At 49.6% G+C, this 19,268-nt stretch overlaps 1 protein-coding gene across 5 annotated transcripts in view; it reads left to right on the top strand.

Moving 5' to 3' along the window:
• LOC140393725 (transcription factor SOX-13-like) overlaps positions 1 to 19,268 on the top strand; it is a 209,879-nt gene that overhangs the window by 136,344 nt on the left and 54,267 nt on the right. For 4 of the 5 annotated variants that reach the window (XM_072480049.1, XM_072480046.1, XM_072480047.1 and 1 more), the window contains one exon: positions 12,324 to 12,549. In XM_072480049.1, the coding sequence (XP_072336150.1) occupies positions 12,325 to 12,549 (225 nt within the window). In that variant the 5' untranslated portion in view covers position 12,324. Of the gene's footprint in view, positions 1 to 12,323; positions 12,550 to 19,134; positions 19,208 to 19,268 lie in introns of all 5 variants that reach the window. The other variant, XM_072480050.1, reaches the window with a different exon arrangement.

A 19,268-nucleotide genomic window follows, 5' to 3' on the forward strand; every position in this document is an offset into this window, starting at 1 on the left:
TGGAGTAGGGACCTTGGATTCCGGGGTCTCGATTGTGCCTCGGGATTTGTCGAGGCTGTCTTTGGAATCTTGATGTTTAAACAGTCACGGAGCAATACCTCATTTAAAGAAAAGCTTGGCTTCAAAAGAGCATTATGGGGCAGCCTGTTGCATTTGTCAACTATCTCAAAGCTATTTACAAAGTTAATGTTATATAGGCAACTCCAGGAGCCATTTTGTGATCCGACAGGCCCCACTGATAAGATTGAGGTGACTGGATTGACCTCCTTGTTTTTTGTGGGATGTTGGCCGACTCGGGAATGTTAGCTATGAACATGGAGGGATATTTCCATAAGCCTTTTGAAAAATGCCATGCGATCATTAGCACCAAATCCTAACACAAAAAATGGGCCCTTGATTTAATACTTCACTGAAAAGAATGGAGATGAATAAATCTAACCCTACTCTGATAGTTTGGTGATTGGTGGCAAAACTCAGCTTCAGGCTAGGTTATTTTTCTTTCTCTCAGCTTAATGTCTGATGTGTTGGGTGCTCTGGATCCGTGGAACACATACAGGCCACCAACACTTAAAATAGTGCAACACTATTTTATTAAGTTAGAAACTGTTGAACATACTTTCACTGTGGGTTAACACGATGTTAGATTAAACTAAAGACATATGGCTGTCCTAACCAGTCTATGCACTCAGCATATGGTGAAGATCTGTGCTGTAAGCTGTAAGCTCTGTCCTACTAGGAGGCTGCATCCCGAATGAGCGGGAACTCTGATGCCCCCTGTCTATACAGTGAGTGTGCTCTAACTGGTGATTGGCTGCGGTGTTGTGTGTGTTGATTGGTCTTGCTGTGTGTCCATCAGTGTGTGTGTCTGCACCATGATATACTGGTGTATATTATGACAATGTCCTTTCTAAACAAAACTCCCCCTGGAACCGAACAGAATTTAGAGACATGGGCCGGGATTCTCCTATCCAAGTTCGCTCAGCCACCGCTGCCAGCGGGACCAGGAATCTTGGCGGCATGGACGGACAGAGAATTCCGGCCATGGGGTAGTTGGATCTTGCAGCATATTTGTGGGAACCCGTCAGCAAAAAAGTACAAGCCGGCACTCCAGTGCAGTACTGAGAGAGGTGTGGCCTTCCAATCAGACTCTACAATGACGCCCCAGCTGCCTGCCCAGGGGGACGTGAAAGATCCCATGGGGATAGGTCAAAGAAGAGCAGGTGAGTTATCTGATCAAAGTTTATGGCTCATTCGACATCACTAGAAACAGTTCATTTTGGTTATTATCACATTGCTGTTTGTGGGATCTTGCCGTGTGATCTCGCGAGATGTTGCGATGTAAATGGGCGGGATCACGTTTTGGCAAATCTGCATATTAGAGCAAGACCGCGAGCCTCACTGTAATGTGCAGAATCCCGAGGTATCCCAGGCTTTGAGATTCAGCGGAGACCTAGGGGGAGCGCTGTTCAGCACTGGTCCCCAGATGGGTTGGCATGGTGGGGGTCTCCCAGGGGATTGAAGGCCCCCAGATGCATGCCCTTTGGGCAGAGTGGTGGCCTGGAAGTGCTGGTGCCTCATGGGTGCCAGCCCAGCACTGCCCAGGTGACACTGCCAGCTGGCAGGACATGGAGAGAGAGACAATGTCCTGAAAGGGTACATTACCGCAGTAGTAAAGTGAGTGTTGGGCTGGAATTCTCCCAACCCGACCACGGCGAGTTCGGTGGCAGGCGAGTGTGGATAATCTCATGGGAGCCAAAAAGTCGGAAACACGCCTGCACTGGTTTAACTCAGTGGGCCAGACAGCTGGTTTGTGATGCAGAACAAGGCCAGCAGCGCGGGTTCAATTCCCGTACCAGCTGAGAATTCTGAATTCTCCCTCTGTGTACCCGAACAGGCGCTGGAATGTGGCAACTAGGGGCTTTTTACAGTAACTTCATTGCAGTGTTAATGTAAGCCTACTTGTGACAATAAAGATTATTTATTTATTATAAAATGATGTTGCAATTCTCCCAATGGCAGATTGGTCATCCCACCAGTAGGTGGTGTGAATGCTGTCTGCATTCATTGCCTCCCATGAGTGCTCATTAAAACAGCTGCCCACCGGCGTCCGGTCAGGCCTTCCAATCTTGCGGCACACCTACGGGAAATCACTTTTTGGCGCCAAACTCAATTTGCTAATGAGTGGAGTGCACAAGGTGGCCCTCAGCGTTCGAGAGACCATGAGGTGAGCGCAACAACTTTCTGCCTCGGTGCTGCGCTGCTCCTGATGGAGCAGTTCAACACTCTGCCAGTGGGGGGCAGGATGGCTCCAGCTCCATGCTGGACTGGTCTTCATGGACAACACCATGCTGCTGGACCCATGGACCCTTCTGTGTGATTGTCTCCAATCAGTACTGGGGAAGTTACAACGCTGAGTCTGGGATGGGGTCCCGTCATTCTGTCCAGCGGGACAGGGGAAATACTTAGCCACATGCCCTATATGTGCATAGTCATTGAAGGTGGCAGGACAGTTTGAGAGAGCAGTTAATAAAGCAAACGGTATCTTAGATTTTATTAATAGGGTCATGCGGCGCGCAGTACAAGAGCAAAAATGTTACGTCGAACTTGCAGAAGCCACTAGTTCGGCCTCAGCTGAAGTATTGCTTCCAGTTGTGGGTATCACACTTTAGGGAGGATGCGAGAGCAACATAGGGTGCAGGAAAGGTTCACGAGGATGGTTGCGGGGATGAGGAACTTCAGTTGTGAAGGTAGATTAAAAGAAGGCTGCCAGGAGATTGATTGAGGTGTTCGGAGTTGAGCGAGGTCTGAAGGAAGGAGATGGGGCAAGACTGTTCCCACTTGTGAAAAGATCGAGAACCTAGAGGGCGCAGATTTAAAATAATAGGTGAAAGAAGCACAAGCGGCACGAGGGAAGGCTTTTTCACACGGAGAGTTCTGGAATGTGCTGCCTGAGAATGTGGTGGATGCAGTTTCAATGGAAACGTTCAAAAGGGAAGGAGATTGTTGACTGAAAAGAGAGATTCTGCAGGGTTGCGGGGAGCAGGATTGAGGACGGTACTAAATGAATTGCACATTCGGACAGCAGATGCAGAGACGATGGGCCAAATGGCCTCCTTCTTAGCATTATGGATTCTGTGGATAAAAGCAAATTACTGCGGATGCTGGAATCTGAAACCAAGGAGAAAATGCTGGAAAATCTCAGCAGGTCCGGCGGCATCTGTAGGGAGAGAAGAGCAAATGTTTCGAGTCCAGGTGACCCTTTGTCAAAGCCCTTTGTCCAGCTTTGACAAAGGGTCATCTGGACTCGAAATGTTAGCTCTTTTCCCTCCCTACAGATGCTGCCAGACCTGCTGAGATTTTCCAGCATTTTCTCTGTGATTATGGATTCCGCGACCTCTGCGGAAGTCATGCGTGAATAACTGAGTACAAGTATACTCCTGAGTACTCCTTCACTTTGTTCCTCACATAGGGGGTGGGTGCAGGTGGGGGCAAGAGGAAGAATCTGGTTACGTAACTCTGAATTTTGGCGGGATTGTGTTCTGTGTTTATTGAGCTGAAGAGCAAAGAATTGCATGAATTTACAGCCCAGAAACTGGCTACTTGATCCAAGTGGGTATGCTGGTCTGCATTCTTCACGCACGGTGGTACAGTGAGTGGTTAGAGCTGTTGCCTCACAGCGGCAGGGACCCGGGTTTGATTCCGACCTCGGGTCACTCCGTGTCTGCGTGGGTTTCCTCCGGGTGCTCCGGTTTCCTCCCACAGCCCAAAGCTGTGCAGGTCAGGTGGAGTGGCCATGATAGATTGCTCCTTGGTACTCAAAGATGTGCAGGTTGGTTGGGTTACGGGGTTATGGAGATAGAGCGGGGAGTGGACCATGGCAAGGTGCTCTTTCAGACTCGATGGGCCGAATGGCTTCCTTCTGCATTGTAGGGAATCTATGGACCAGCCATCTCCCATTGTATGCCATCTCAACCCATCACCATAGCTTTCTGCTCCCCTTTTCCCCTCATTACCCCTCCCCCCTCCGAAAAGCACTATGCTATCCAGCCACTCCCAGGGCAAAGTTATTCTCCTTGGATTCCTTATTGGATTTATTTGTGACTATAGATGTTCTTCTCATCTCTGGCACTAGGGCTGGGAATTTCCTCAGCAGAGTTGATCGCTTTGGAAATCCTTGCGGACAAGGCTTTGTAGACTAGTAAATGTGGATTCACCCCGGTTTTGGTTTTGTCAGTGTTGTAACATGGGATCGGGAAACTGTCGAGGAAATCCTGACGTGCCAGCATGAAGCAATATCACAGAACTGAATCTTCTTTATAATAATAGAATGGTCACAACACAGAAGGAGGACATCCAGCCCATTGCGTTCCTGCTAGCTCTTTGCAAGAGTAACTCAGGTGGTTGCTTTCTCCTTGGGAGCCCTGCAATTAGACACCCAATTGTCTTCTGGAAGCACGCTTGAATCCACTTGACCACACTGTCAGCTAGTGCATTCCACATCCTTGCTGTCCTTCCTCATGACGTCATTGCTTCCTTTGCCATGTTCTCTGGTTCTTGCCTCTTACACCAATGGGAACAGTTTCTCTCCACCTTCTCTGTCCAAAACCCTCATGATATTGAACGCGCCTATCAAATCTCCTCTCAACCCTCATCTCGAAAGGAAATAGTCCCATTTATATGTACATCTGTGTATGGGATACAGCTCGGCCAAAGCAGACTAATTCTCTCTCACACGAACATATCAACATACAAATTAGAGCAGGTGTAGGCTACTTGGCCCTCAGGCCTGCTCAGCCATTTCATAAGATCATGGCTGATCTTAGCCTTCGACTCCCTTGTTAGACAAGAACCTGTATCTCTGCCGTAAAAGATATTCGTGACATGCTCTCTGTGGAAGGAAATTCCACAGATTCATGACCTTCAGAGAAAAAGATTTCATCATCTATGTCTTAAGGGAGGCAACTTGTTCTAGTTCTTGTGGGAGTGACAAGGGGGAACATCCTTTCAACATCCACACTGTCGCGTCCCTTCAGGATCTTGTACGTTTCAATAAGGTCACCTCTCATTCTTCTAAAGTCCGATGGATACAGACCCAGCCTGTCCACCTCTTCATCTGTCTGTGCGGAGTCTGCACGTTCTCCCCGTGTCTGCGTGGGTTTCCTCCGGGTGCTCCGGTTTCCTCCCACAGTCCAAAGATGTGCAGGTTAGGTGGATTGGCCATAATCAATCGTCCCTTAGTATCCAAAGATGTGCAGGTAGGTGGGGTTATGGGTTTGAGGGGGGGAGGGGTGGCCCTAGGTAGAGTGCTCTTTCGGAGGGTTGGTGCAGACTCGATGGACTGAACACCGTCTTCTGCACTGTAGGGATTCCACAAATCCCAGGAGTAAGTCATGTGAACATCTCTGACTGCTTCTTTCACAATTATGTCCTTTCGTAAATAAGGACAAAACTGCTCCAGATGTGCTCTCACCCTGTACAACTGCAGCGAAACATCCCTACATCCATATTCCATTCCCCTTTCAATAAATGCCAACATTCCATTTACTTTCCTAATCACTTACCTGCAGAGTAACGTTTGTGATTCATGTACCAGGACACGCTGATCCCTCGGTACTGCTGGGTTTTTGCAACCTTTCTCCATTCCAAAGTGCACTGTTTCTCTATTCTTCCTGCCAAAGTGGAGATATCCACATTTTCACACATTATGCTTCAAATGCCAAATTTTTGCCCACTCGCTAAACCTATCTAATTTCCTTCGTAGATTCCTTATGTTGACTTGAAAGCTTGCTTTCCCACCTACTCATCAGCAAATGCAGCAACCACACTTTTGATCCCTTCATCCTGACCATTGATTGTAAATTGTGGGCAGCACGGTAGCATGTGGATAGCACAATTGCTTCACAGCTCCAGGGTCCTAGGTTCGATTCCGGCTTGGGTCAATGTCTGTGCGGAGTCTGCACATCCTCCCTGTGTGTGCGTGGGTTTCCTCTGGGTGCTCCGGTTTCCTCCCACAGTCCAAGGATGTGCGGGTTAGGTGGATTGGCCATGATGGTGTATCATGTGTATTGTCCCAGAGCTGGTGCAGATTCGATGGGCCGAATGGCCTCCTTCTGCTCTCTAAATTCTATGATAAATAGCCGTGGACCCAGCACTGATCCCTGGGACAATACACTTGTTGCATCTCGCCAACCTGAATATGCTCCATTCATGATGCTGTTTCCTGTTGACTAACCGCTACTCTCCCCATGCCAATATGTCATCGCATCACATCATGAACTCTTATTGTCTTTGATGTAGTACCTTGTCAAACACCTTTGGGAAGTCCAAGTACACCACATCTACATGTTCCCCTTTATCCGTGTTGCTTACCACTACTTCAAAGAACTCGAATAAGTAAGTCAAACATGATTCCCATTTCACAAAATCATGTTGACTCTGCCTGATTGCATTGGGATTTTCCAAGTGTCCTGCCATAATCCGTGGTAATAGATTCAAACATTTTCCCAATGACGGATGTTAAGCTAACTGGCCTAGTTTCTATCTCATTCCTTTGTTGAAGAGAGGAGTACATTTTCCAATCTGATGGGACTGTTTCAGAATCTCGGGAATTTTGGAAAATTACAACCAATGCATCTACAACCAATTCCTTTCAGGCCCTAGGAGGAAGTCCATTGGGGGACCTATCAGCTTTTACTCCTAAGAATTTTCTCAGTACCCTTTCCCTGGCGATTATAATGGTTTAAGTTCAAACTGATCATGAGTTCTACATTTTCCATGGGAGTTTTATATTTTCCATGGAAAGCGAGAAATGTATTAATAATCTTTATTAGTGTCACAAGTAGGCTTATATTAACACTGCAATGAGGTTCGTGTGAAAAGCCCCACTCTGGCGCCTGTTCGGGTATACAGATGAAAACTCAGAATGTCCAAATTATGTAACATCACGTCTTTCAGGACTTGTGGGAGGAAACCGGAGCACCCGGAGGAAACCCACGCAGACATGGGGAGAACGTGCAGACTCCGCACAGACAGTGACCCAAGCCGGGAATCGAACCTGGGACCCTGACGCTGCGAAGCGACAGTGCTAACCACTGTGCTACCGTGTCGCCCACTGTGTGTGTTGTCTGAGGACATTCAACCGCTTCTGTTGGACATCACAGACTTCTAGTGCACTTTGGATCACCTCCCCCCCCCCCCCCCCCCCCCAAAACAATTTGGATAATTGTCACCCACTCCCCAACCACCCCTCCCCACCTTGGAATCGCTGTCCTTGTAACTTTAGCTGGCAGGCTCGTTATCCTGGCTGACAAAGGCACAGTGGGCAAGTGACCTCTGTCTTTGTGATTTTATGATGTTGCCCTTACACACCACGTTAAAGGTTCCAGTGATTGTAAAGGATTCCTTTCTAGCACATCAATATCAACATACCAGACCAACAGCGGCTCTGCTGCTTCAATTGATTGGAGTTTGCATTCGGAGCTTGTATGTTTTACATTTCCTATTTGTTCTTTCATGGGATTTGGGCTTTGCTGACGAGGCACGTTCCCCATCCCTAATTCCCTTGGACCAAGTGGCTTGCTCGGCCATTCCGGAGGGCAGGTGACCATCAGCTGTATCGCCGCGCATGTGGAGCCATATTTAGACTAGACCAGGTAAATAAGCACGACAGATTCCCTTCCCTAATAGGACATTAGTGAACCTGATGAGCATTTTTGTAATGACAATCAAAATTAGTTTCATGGTCACCATTACTGAGGCTAGCTTTGAATTCCAGAATTGTTAAAAAGTCCCACCAGTACCTGTGCTGAGCCGTGAAACCCATCCACCTATAAGTTACAGCTTCTGGGTTACCGGTCGTCAGTACCATTGTCACTGCACCACTGACCACTCCACCTCCCCCCCCCCCCCCCCCCCCCCCCCCACTCTCTAGTTTGCACCTGTTTTGGAAATGGATTAGGTACCGCCAGGCTGCTATGCAAACTGCATTGTGACGATGCTTCGTTATTTGCAATGGTAATGTTGAAAAGCACGGATACAGGTTATACTTCAATGCTTAGTATCCTGGACGCATTGGAACAAAGTCAGATTAGAGTCGATTAGCCTCTGTGTTCTTACACTCTCCAGCAAATTCAGGACTCGGATCCTTTGCTCAGCTGTTCCTTTCTTTTTGTTAGGTACTGGAATTAGCTGCAATGCTTGTTTACCTTTCGAAGCATTCAATTTGATTTTGATACTGTACCAGGTTTTGTTTGGGTGTTGGCCTGGATTCACCGTCTGCAGACAGAAGGTTGCAGGCTCAAGCCTGACTCCAGAGGCCTTGAGCACATAGTCCAGGCTAATGCTCCAGTGCAGTTCTAAAAAAATGCGGCACTATTGCAGGTGCCATATTTTGTACAAGATATGAAACTTTCACGTGAGTCTAAAGGATCCCACGGTGCTATTTCAAAGGAGAGAAAGGAATGATGCTTTTGTTGCGAGGGCATTGCAGAGTAAAGTCACCGTACTGCAGTTATAGAGGCCACACCTGGAGAACTGAGCTCCGTCTTCGTCACCTTGCCGAAGGAAGGGACATACTTACCCTCGGCTGACTGGAAGACAGGTTCGCGAGACTGATTTCTGCGTTGGACTTATCATTTGAGGACAGTATGTAAAGGCTCGCCCTACGTTCCCTGGAGTTTGGAAGAATGAGATATGCAACATCTAATAACAAGGGCGGACTTGCAATGAAACTCACAGTTCTGCAGCGTGGGCCCTGGTCAATGGGGGGGGTTGGGGAAGGGGGGGGGCGGGACACTACTGAGAGGTGGCTATGTCTGCCCCAAAAGTGTATGCTTGTCTCTCTCTAAAATGTGGAACATGAGGTCACAGCCTCAGAATAAGGAATTGGCCACTTTGGGTTGAGTGGAACAGAAATGTCTTCACTGAAAGGATTGAGAGTCTTTGGAATTTGCTACTCAAGAGTGCTGCACTCTCGGTACCCAAAAGCCTGTGAACCTCTGGCTTACATATGTTGAAGGACTAAGTGAGTTATGGGGCCAGTATGGGAAGGTGTAGTTGAGGTCAAAGATAAAATCTTTTGAAATAAGGAATAAGTAGGGTAAATGCTTCTATTATTGACGTTCTAAGAGTAAAGGAATCACTGATGGTCCCTTGGCCACCATTTGTTCCTCAAACATCATCACTATTTTAACTAGCACGCAATTGTGTCCATGGTGCTTTTCTTGTCATTTCCTTTGAATGTTTCCCTCGACAGGATATCAAAATATTGACATTTTTTTGGGTGTGTGTGTGCGGGAGGTGTGGGGGTGGGGTGGAGGTTGTTTGGCTGATAGTCGAGCATCATCCCATTGGATAATGAGTCTTTTTGCTTTCCGGTTGGTGTGGGAAGGCAGTGAGTTGCAAGGGTGGATGCGCTGGCCGACTAACGGCTGGAGTGTGGGGGGGGGGGGGGGGACAAGTCACGTAACGAAACCTCCAGGAATACGTTCAAGCACAGTTGGCAACACCAAACCACGGAGTACCGACTGACCGCTGCTTTCCTGCAACAGCTGCATCTCAGTGCTTCACGCACCTGAGACGTCCTGATGAAAACACGATCGCTGATTCTTTCCGTTGCGCTGTCTTTAAGCGGTGCAGTCACCAGTTTGAAGCTCTGCAGTTTCTGCCTTTGTAGAGCCAGGTGTTGACAATAACAACTTGCATTTGTGTAGTCCCTTTACTGTGGTAAAATGTCCAAGGCCGCATCGCAGGAGTGATTGTTGGGTGGAATTTGACACGGGACCACCTAAGGCGATGGAGAGGCAGAGGGAGTGTGATTTTGAGGAGGCAGGAGGTTTAACTCGGGCACTCTACAGGGTGATGAGAATTTCCAAAGCCCCAAAGAACCAAGACACGTTGAAAAGCCTTGGGAAGGCGGGCTTCCTTGCTGATTGACAAGTTGGGCAATCAGTGGATGGGGCCTGGAGGAGGAGCAGTTGCAGGTCGGAGGTCATCTTTCAGGATAAGCCCAGCCAGAAGTGGCAACCCAATTGACACACCCAATCATTACAGACAGCAGTCATGAACTTTTTGTTTCAATTACATTTCTGCCTCATTTTCTTAAAAGGAAAATGGAACCATTTGTCATAGGATCCCAGAATCCTCCATTCCGCTCTAACTTTATTGCGCAATGCACCATGTTGAGACCAATCTCCATTTAAAAGCCTAGTTATTTTCATGTGTACACTGGGTTCCAACAATGGATGTTTTCAGCCAGATTCTGGACTTTTTAAGCAGGTATTTCCTCAAGGGTGGGAGATTTCGTTTGTGCCCAGAGCCACAAGCAGGGAAGTACGTAATGTGTCGATGGGAAGTCTGGTTGAACGTGCCACAGCTCGACCGAACTTGCCTGCCACTTTCCTCGGCTTTGATTGGTGGTTTATCGATGTACTCCGTCCATTGGCATCATGCACTGTGGCGTGGGTTGGCGGACGCTGCTGTCGATCCTCTTTTGTCGCCTTGAAGCCAACACCTTCACTGCTCTGAGTGCCAGTGAGAAGAGTTTCTGCATGAGTGGGAGCCTTCCAGTGCAATTAAGGGGAGGCAGTGATGGAATTTAAACTTAATAAAGTATCTGGAATTAAAAGTCAAATGATGACCGTGAAACCATTGTCGATTGTTGTAAAAAGCCACCTGGTTCACTAATGTCCTTTAGGGAAGGAAATCTGCTGTCCTTACCCTGTCCTTACACCAGATGCACAGCAATGTGTCGTAGACTCTTAAATGCACTCTGGGATGGGCAATAAATGCTGGTCCGGTCAGCGACGCCCACATCTCGTGAGCAAATAAAAGAAAACTGCTCAACAGTGGGCGGCATCCCGCTTCCTAGGGTGCAGCGCAGTGCGGGATGGGTTCATCCTTGCTGGCTGACAGTAAATGGAATGCGAGCGACGAGTTAAAGGGGAGGGTCCTCGGGGAGCTGGAAACTGGGACATTTGAGTAATCTGGAGAAAAACAGTTTGGGGCAGTGGGATGCCTGAGGAAAATCTGGGCCTGACCCGGGAAAAAAAACGGAACACCTGCTCGCCCAGGAATTTCAGAGCTTGGGAAGAAACGGGCGGAAAGCACAGCAGCAGAGAGCACAAAAAATGTGGGAAAGCATTCAAAGCGGTCCCATCATTCGCTGGAGGTGCCGGGGCGGGGAAATGTTAAAAGGCGCCGGGGATCTGGGCGTGTTGAGGAGTTGCCTTTGCATTCCGCAATCTTGGACGCCAGTCAAGATGTTTTAGCACCGAAAGGGTTAATGGTTGCCTTCAATTCTGTGGTTGCTGTTGACTCATACAAGAGCTTAAATTAAAACTCGCATTAACTCGATCACAGATTAAATCCAGCGCAGCGGACAAAGAAATCTGTTGAAAGGAAACGAGATATGATGAATTCCAAACAGGAGGCTTTGGGAAGGGAAGGAAAGATAGATAAACCTACCCCTGAAAGCAGGAATGACTGAACAAACTGTTTTGCCATTGTCCTCTTGTCACATTTCTCCTTTGTCTGATTTCTTTTGTCCAGCGGTCCATTGTTCCATTTCCTCTCGTTCGCATTTCTCTCCGTTTCCTTTCCATTACAAAATAGATTGTGTTGTTTCACCAGCTTTTCTGTTTGAAACTGCTCTAACTGCCACTTTGCGCAGAACTGTTTGACTTGTAGGTTGAGTTATTTGAGTTATTTATTGTTTGCAGTGATATTATTATCGCCAGAAATCTCTCTGCTTTTTCGTTCCAACCCCCACTCCCCCCGCCCCCACCACCACACCATTTACTCAAAGGGATCACGTGTTTTTTGTCATCTGTCAAAAGGTGAATCCAATATTCCCTTTTGTTGAGTGCAGAATGGGCTTGTGTGTTCCCAGCAAAAATCCATTTTCTGCTCAATCTCTTGGCCAGCTTCTCTCTTACAGAAACGTCAGCTCTGAAAGAGCTCTGGCGATGCCTGTGGAGCTGGATAAAGAAGTGTTTTGTTGCCTTAGCTGTTGGGGTTTGTCGAGGCTTAAAGGCAAACCGCCACCTTTTCTTAGTGCACCACACGACGTGACTCGGTTGTTCCCAAATGCATGGGGCGTACCCCTTGAATCATTGCCCCTTGCCCTTTCCTCTCTGTTCAATGGTAAAACATGTGCCACTGCCCCCCCCCCCCCACCCCCACCCCAGCTCCTCCCCCCTTCCCTTCGCGGATCCATCGCTTGGTATACTTTGCAACCATTGAGCTTCAAGCGTTAGATCAAAAGTGAACAAATGTTAAATCTGCTGCTTTTTCTCCTCCCCATTCCTCCCCTCCCCATCCTGCAGAATGTCCGCACGACAACTGGCTTCTTGTTGCATGGAAGTGAATGGAGACATGATTATGGTTCACGACCAGGTGAAAGTGGAGGAGGTGGAGGAGGAGAGGAGCGGCTACGGATCTCTCAGCGCTTCTTTTCCCAACAATCCTCACCCTGAGGTGCTTCAGAGCAGGGCGGCCCTGGGGCGGGAGAACTCTGACCTCGAAAGGTCAGGGGTCATGAAGCAAACGCATGTAAGTTACAAACATGAGCGCGCGGCTTCTGGGGCCAAAGCTAACTCTGGGCGAGAGCTGAATCCCAGTCAGATTGACTTTCCATCGCCTTGGAAGAGCTTGGCAAAGGCCCTGAAACTTATCGAACTGTCAGCTGAGGGTTTGGTTGGATTCCTGCAAGTGGCAGGCTAGGCTTGTCATGGGGTGTTGGGGCAGCTCGAGAAGCAATCGTCGCTGTAGTCAAATCATGAGTAAAAAGCGGGAGGTAAAGAGTTGCATGGTTACTTCTTGGATCTTGTGATCTCACACACACTTCCAGGCACTCTGTAATTCACCTTCACCAACACCTGAATCAACTGGGGGTGACATTTCTGTTGTAATGCGGCGATTGCATTAACCGTGTTGTTAAACATGATAAAATATTTTCAGCACGGCAATAGACAATTGGGCCCAACTGGTTCAAAGCACAGATTTTAAAACATTTGGAGTACCCAATTCTTTTTTTGTCCCAATTAAGGGGCAAATTAGCGTGGCCAATCCACCCACCCTGCACATCTTTGGGTTGTGGGGGTGAGAGCCACGCAGACACGGGGAGAATGTGCAAACTCCACACGGATAGTGACCCGGGGGCCAGGATCGAAGTCGGGTCTTCGGTGCTGCGAGGCAGCGCTAACCACTGTGCCACCGTGCCACCCCAAGAGATTGTTAATCACATGTGAGCGGCAGTGATTTAATATTTTATAAAAATCTGAATCCGTTCTGGCCGGGATTAGCGGGGTTGTTCCCGGCGCTTCGAACGCTGGGAACGACCCCACTATCTCACGGCACTTTTTTGCTCTTTCGGCCCCAGGGAGTAATGCCAGAGGCCGACCATGCAGGTGGCGTCTGATCGCCTGGGAGACCTCACCTAGTGCCGTTCCGCCTGGTCCCCGTTTGTGGGGACCGGCGCTAAAGGGCGCCCAGCTGGGGTCTCCTCGGAGAGGCTGCTGGATGAAATGAAAAAAATGAAATGAAAATCGCTTATTGTCACAAGTAGGCTTCAAATGAAGTTACTGTGAAAAGCCCCTAGTCGCCACATTCCGGCGCCTGTTCGGGGAGGCTGGTACGGGAATTGAACCCGCACTGCTGGCCTGACTTGGTCTGCTTTAAAAAAACAGCTATTTAGCCCTGTGCTAAACCACCCGGATGCCGGGTGGCCGTTCGATGCGCCACTGACGGAGTTGTGGGATTTTAAGTTCACTTAACTATGAGAATCTGGACCCCGGCCATTGTGGGCGGGATCCAGATCGCGACGTCTCGCAAGATCTGGTTAGCTCCTGCGAGGCGTGACGACCATCAGGGATCCCGGGGGAGACCCCTCGCGGGATTTACTGGCAGCGTCCTGCCCCCATTCCGGCGGGACTCGGCCGGTAAATCGCACCCAGCATCCTCTGAACCCACCAACATATCCTTCTGTTCCTTTCTTCCTCATCTAGCTTCCAAAGTTGTATCTAACATTCCTTTAAATGCATCTGTTACATTTGCAGCAGTGAGTTCAACATTTGTACCACTCTCCGGATTCCCTCCTGAGTTTCTGTTACATTTATTAAGGACTATTTTATATTTATCGCCACCCCCCCCCCCCCCCCCCCCCCCCCCCCAGCCTGGTCCTTCCCACAACTTGAAACATCTTCTCTCTGTCTACTTTATCAGCACTTTCATAAATGTGGCCTAACAAATTTGTTCCAGGTAAGATTAACACAACTTCCGAAGTAAAAATACTGCAGGCGCTGGAGATCTGAAATAAAAACAGGAAATATTGGGTGGCATTCTCCGGCCTCCCAGCAGCGGGTTTCTCGGCATCAGCACGCTGCTTGCTGGCGACGGGATTCTCTGCGGTCAACCCGGAGGGGGGGGGGGGGGGGGGCGGGGGGGCACTGCCGACGGGAGCAGAGAATCTCACCCCGAGCAAATGGCTGGAGAATCCCGGCCGTTGTAAATGGGTTAAGCAGCAGCTAGGGAGAGGGGAACCGGGTAAACGTTTGAGCCAAATGACCTTTCGTTACTGTTCCCCCACCTCGAGTGTATGCTGTGTTGCCTAGCACGTTGAATATCACTGTCATTCCCGTCGGGCCAAAACACGGGTGCCATGACCTTGTTGTGAGCTGTTTCTGATTGAAGTACCTGCCTTGTGAATGGTCTTAGTTGCCTGGGTGTATGGAAATTTGAGGAGCTGAGTCATGAGCCATGCCTTGAGCAGGTAACCCATATTTTTGATAGGCTACATGTCCCGTTCTCTATGCCCCAGAGCCCATTATTCTTGGGATTGGTGCAGTATTAATATTGTCTGGAAATATTGGGCGGGATTCCCCGACCCCCCCGCCGGGTGGGAGAATCGCCGGGGGGTCGGCGTGGATCCCGCCCCCCGCCATCCTCCTAATTCTCCGGCCCCCCAAAAATCGGGCCGGCGTGAGTCGCGGCGCCCGCCTCGGAGAATGGCGGGGTCCGGCGCAACTCAATGGGCGCCGGGGCTGCCCGAATTCTCCGGCCCGCGATGGGCCGAAGTCCCGCCCGTCTTTTGCCAGTCCCGCCAGTGTAAATTGGAGTAGGTCCCTTACCGGCGGGACCTGGCGGCGCGGGCGGGCTCCGGGAGTTCTTGGGGGGACGCGGGGGGATCTGGCCCCGGGAGGTGCACCCACGGTGGCCTGGCCCGCGATCGGGGCCCACTGATCCGCGGGCGGGTTTGTGCCGCGGGGCTCTCTATCCTTCCGCATCAGAGGCTGTACCGGTCCGCCATTCCCGGTGTGGAAATGAAGCCCTCTGCGCATGCGCGGGGATGATGCCAGCACACGCTGGTGCTCCCGCGCATGCGCCAACTCACGCCGGCCGACAGTGGCCCTTCGGTGCCGGTTGGCACGGCGCAAGCCCCTTTCCCGACGGTCGGCGGGACGCAAACCACTCCGGGGTGGGCCTAACCCCTGAAGGTGCGGAGGATTCCGCACCTTTGGGGCGACCCGACACCTAAGTGGTTCACACCACCCCGTCCCGCTGGGACCCCGCCGGGTAGGGGAGAATCCCGCCCATTGTCTGTGCTTAATGAGTTGGTAGAAGATTAATTAGACCAACATTAAAGGAGATCCTTTTCTGTTGATGAGTGCTTTGGGATTTTGGACAGATCCTTGAAATGAAGCTTGGATAGAGATGAAGGTATTTGTACCCAGTGAATACTTCAGCACAGTTAGAAAAGCTGCCAGCCTCTTACAGTTGTATAGATCACAGATTCAAAAGCAATTAGCAGTATGTTGAAACAGGATGTGCGTGACATGGTTAACGCAACAATTCACTTCTAAACCCATGACCTCTGCCACCTAGAAGGACAAGGGCAACAGATGCATGGGAACACCAGCAGTGGCAGCTTCCACTCCAAAGCACACACCGTCTGGACTTGGAAATATATCGCCGCTCCTGCACCGTCGCTGGGATCACAATCCTGGAACTCCTTCCCTAACAGCACGGCGGGTGTACCTACACCACATGGACTGCAGCGGCTGAAGAAGGCAGCTCACCACAATCTTCTCAACCACAATTAGAGATGGGCAATAATCGCTGGCCTAGCCGGCGACAGTCACATCCTGTAAATTATTTTTAAAAGCTGTAAACTCATCCTTTTTCTTAATCTCTTCGTTCACAGGATGTGGGCTTTGCTGGCTCCAGCAGCATTTGTTGCCCAGTCCTAATTGCCTCTTGAGAAGGTGGCGGCAAGCAGCCTACTTGAGCCGCTGCAGTCCATGTGGTGTAGGTACACCCACAGTGCTGTGAGGGAGGGAGTTCCAGGATTCTGATACAGTGACAGTGAAGGAACGGTGATACAGTTCTGAGTCAGAATGATTGTGCCTTGGAAGGGAATGATGTTCACTTCCACCTTGTGCCTTTGACCATCTAGATGGTAGATGTTGTAGATTTGGAATGTGCTGTCAAAGCGTCTTGGTGAGTTGCTGCACTGCATCTTGTAGATGGTACACACTGCTTCTACTGTGCGTCAGTGTTGTTAGCTGAATCGTGCCATGACTCATAGATACATAGAAATATTGAAACCAAGAGCAGGAGTAGGCCATTTGGTCCTTCAAGCCTGCTTCACCATTCAATACGATTATGATTGATCCTTTATCTCAGTGCTATATTCCCACTTTCCCCCATCCCTATTAATGCTACTAAACTCTAAAAAAAATTATCTATCTCTTTATTGAATGCATTCATTGACTTGGCCAGCATAGCCTTCTGTGGTCAATATTTCCACTGTCTCACTACCCTTTGAGTGAAGACATTTTTCTCCATCTCAGTCCTAAATAGCCTACCCCATTTTAATCAGGTCTTCTTTCATCCTTTTAAACTCCAGTGAATACAGGACCAGTCAAACCTATCACTCATCATAGGACAGTCCCGCCAACTCCAGAATCAGCCGAGCGAACCTCCCCTGCCTTCCGTCTGTGGCAAGTATTTCCTTTCCTCGGTAGGGAGGCCAAAACTGCACGCTATACTCCACGTGTGGTATCACCAAGGCCCTGTATAACTGCAGTAAGACATCCCCACTTCTGGGGCGAAATTCTCCCCCAACGGCGGGATGTCCGCCGACTGGCGCCAAAGCCGGCGCCAATCAGACGGGCATCGCGCCGGCCCAAAGGTGCGGAAGGCTCCGCACCTTTGGCGGCCTAGCCCCAGCATTGAGGGGCTAGGCCGACGCCGCAGGGATTTCCGCCCCGCCAGCTGGCGGAAATGGCGTTTGTTTCCCCGCCAGCTGGTGCGGAAATGCGGCGCATGCGCGGGAGCGTCAGCGGCCGCTGTCAGTTTCCCAGCGCATGCGCGGGAGCGTCAGTGGCTGCTGTCAGTTTCCCGCGCATGCGCAGTGGGGAGAGTTTCTTCCGCCTCCGCCATGGTGGAGGCCGTAGCGGAGGCGGAAGGGAAAGAGTGCCCCCACGGCACAGGCCCACCCGCGGATCGGTGGGCCCCGATCGCGGGCCAGGCCACCGTGGGGGCACCCCCAGGGGTCAGATCGCCCCGCGCCCCCCCCCCCCAGGACCCCGGAGCCCGCCCACGCCGCCTGGTCCCGCCGGTAAATACCAGGTTTGATTTACGTCGGCGGGACAGGCAATTCCTGGGCGGGACTTCGGCCCATCCAGGCCGGAGAATTGAGCGGGGGGTCCCGCCAACCGGCGCGGCCCGATTCCCGCCCCCGCCCAATCTCCGGGAGCGGAGACTTCGGCGGGGGCGGGATTCACGGCGGCCAACGGCCATTCTCCGACCCGGCGGGGGGTCGGAGAATGACGCCCCTGAACTCAAATCCTCTTGCAAGGAAGGCCAACAGATAATTTACCTTCCTAATTGCTTTCTGCACCTGCCTCTCCACTTCCATTGACTGGTGGGACAAGGACAGCCTGAACTCTTTGTTTTTTCCCCCTCCCCTATCACTATCCCTGTCGGTGGTGCAGTGTTGCAATTGCTCTTCTGTGGGGCAATTCATTCAATTTTTGGCTGAGATCTGTGCAACCCCGTCAAGGCTGTGGCAATAATCACTTGCCTATTAAACAGCGATGATAGGCTTTTCTGGTCCTTTACCTATGGCCCATCTTCATAATGAGGAAGACATGCACACGTACTGCTACATGGACTGCACTAGTTGAGCCAACCCTAACAATGTCTTTTTCTGCTTTATAATGGACCCCTGCCCAATCAACAGGATGTCATTAAATTGATGAGAGTTAGATAGCCAATTATGAGAGAATTTACTTACTTGCCTTTCAATTGCTGCTTAATAAATTCAAAATAAATTTGACGTGTTTGGGCATAAGTAGCTATTTGAACAAAATCACACAGGTCCATGTACCTATTGCTGCACATTTAGGATATTGGTTCCACAGAGTCATAAGCCCTCATCCTTCTGATCTCCTCCCTTTCAAATCTCCCTTTCACCTTTTCATTGCTCTCCGAACAATTCCAGCTTCTCTGGTCTCTCCACTACTGAATTCTCTCACTCTCGGTACCATTCTGCTAAATCTCCTCTGTACCCTCGCCAGGGCCTTCAAACCCTTCCTAAAGCATGAGGCAACATTTGGCGCACTCCTTCCTACAGCCAGCTGCCACTGGGAAACAGGCTAGCTGTTAAACTGCACAATGACGTTCTATCCCATTGCTCCAAGGCACTGCAGACTAATCTCCCGGCTTTTTTCTTCCCTCCACCCCCAATTTGTTACACGTAATGAAAAATTATTAGCAAATTGAAAGGGGTCTTTTCGATGTTTTACATTTTTAGATTTTGTGATTTGAATATCAATTTTTGAGGAAAACTCGCTTTTATTTGAACCACCGTGCGTATTTTATAAGGACTGTTAATTTCAGTTGGCCATTGAACCAAGAATAACATCCCAGTTTTATTTTTTTGTAAAGAGGGTGGGATATATCAATCAAATATTTTTGTTGCCTAACACTTGTAAAGATTATTGCTTCTTTTTTTCCTCAATGATTTTCTTTTTCTCTACCACCTTCATGGTCTTTTTAACTTTTGCCTCTTTTTCATTTCTTTCCCCTCCTTTACTGCAATTGTCTTCTTTCATCCCACCTCAATGTATTTAGCCCTCAGTAAGCCACCTCGGCCTAGCGGCCATAGACTGGAAGCAGAACTAACAATAGAAGAGCGTTCTCAAACGTAAGTGAGCAAGCTGTTGTGTCTCTCTTTGTTATCTGCCTGTAGTTGTAGCTGGTCCTGA

This window comes from Scyliorhinus torazame, chromosome 17, assembly GCF_047496885.1.
Source record: "Scyliorhinus torazame isolate Kashiwa2021f chromosome 17, sScyTor2.1, whole genome shotgun sequence".
Classification (NCBI taxonomy): Eukaryota; Metazoa; Chordata; class Chondrichthyes; order Carcharhiniformes; family Scyliorhinidae; genus Scyliorhinus; species Scyliorhinus torazame.